The sequence below is a fragment of the Echinops telfairi genome, unplaced genomic scaffold (assembly GCF_000313985.2).
Source record: "Echinops telfairi isolate 266 unplaced genomic scaffold, ASM31398v2 ScPeMD7_7467;HRSCAF=8505_1, whole genome shotgun sequence".
Classification (NCBI taxonomy): Eukaryota; Metazoa; Chordata; class Mammalia; order Afrosoricida; family Tenrecidae; genus Echinops; species Echinops telfairi.
The window spans coordinates 11,619,113-11,620,299 of record NW_022111368.1 but is presented as its reverse complement, the minus strand read 5'-3'; the positions used below and the strand labels follow the sequence as shown (position 1 = coordinate 11,620,299).

Sequence of the window (1,187 nt, the reverse complement as noted above, 5' to 3'; positions counted from 1 at the left end):
GGGTGGAGTTATAAGTAGCTTAAGTTATATAATACAAACTTGATGGTCTGAAAGGTACACCTCCACCTAATTACCTTGTTAAAGAAAGAAAATAGCATATAATAATAATTTGTTTTCTCCTAAAGAAGTGACAAAGCCAGACTTTACGTCCAGGTGTTCAACTCCAGAGTCACCCCTCTTGAATTCTATGCTCTCTCTGGGTGAAGGAGCCCTGGTGGCATCGTGGATTACATATTGGGGTGCTAACAGCAATGTCAGCAGTTCAAAACCGCTGGCTACACCATGGAAGAAAGAGGAGGCGTTGCACTCCCATAAAGAATTAAAGCCTGGGAAACCCAGGGATACTTCTACTCTGTGGGCTAGGATTGCTGTGAGTCGGAATCGACTGGATGGCAGTGAATTTCTTGCATGGTGACGTCATTCAGAAGTTCCAGTTAGACCAGGAGTCAGCAATCTTTTGCTGTAAATGGCCTGGTAGTAAATATTTAGACTCTGGGTGTCAGCCAGTGCCTATTTCAATGATTCCACTCTGTACTTTTAAAGACAATACATCCACCAATGAACAAATGAGAGGTACTGTGCTCCACTGAAACTTTACATATGAAATCTGGTCTAGGCTTAGCCCCCGGGCTGTATGTAGTTTGCAGACTCCAAATTGGTTCTAAATATTGGTAAGGTAAATATCCCTGAGTTTATATATATATATATATCGTTGTTTTGGCACCTTAATGAACAGTTGTCAAGTATCAGTTGTATTCCAGGCACAAGGACAGGTTCTCAGAGGGGACACCTCCACTAACAATCACACACAATGCAGGGACCATCCTGCAGAGACAGATGCATGCCCCAGGGGTCGTGGGTACTCATGGTGCTTTTTATCCTGTGTTCTCCTGGTTGAAGTCGAAGTGAATGTTTCATCAGCATCTGATTTGCTCATTAATATTCTCCCCACCTGAGGCCATCTGACGGCCAGCGGTAGGTAGCTTGTGGTGTGCTATTGGTAGACCAGTGGTAGATGTCTCCGTTTCCATGAGGAAGATCTGGTTTTGATTTCTGGCCAGTGTAGCTCAGGTACAGCCACCACCATCCTGTGTGTTGCTGTGATGTCCAACAGGTATTGGTGGGACCTCTGAACTAAAATGAACTAGCAAGAAAGACCTGGCCCCCCACTTTGGATACTCAGCCTG

The 1,187-nt window shown here is 44.7% G+C and overlaps 1 protein-coding gene across 1 annotated transcript in view; it reads right to left on the bottom strand.

Moving 5' to 3' along the window:
• The window catches only part of LOC101645208 (coagulation factor VII-like), a 48,218-nt gene that overhangs the window by 28,196 nt on the left and 18,835 nt on the right, over positions 1 to 1,187 (bottom strand). Inside the window, exon 6 of the mRNA XM_013005087.2 lies at positions 346 to 372. Within this exon, the coding sequence (XP_012860541.2) occupies positions 346 to 372 (27 nt within the window). The remainder of the gene's footprint in view (positions 1 to 345; positions 373 to 1,187) is intronic.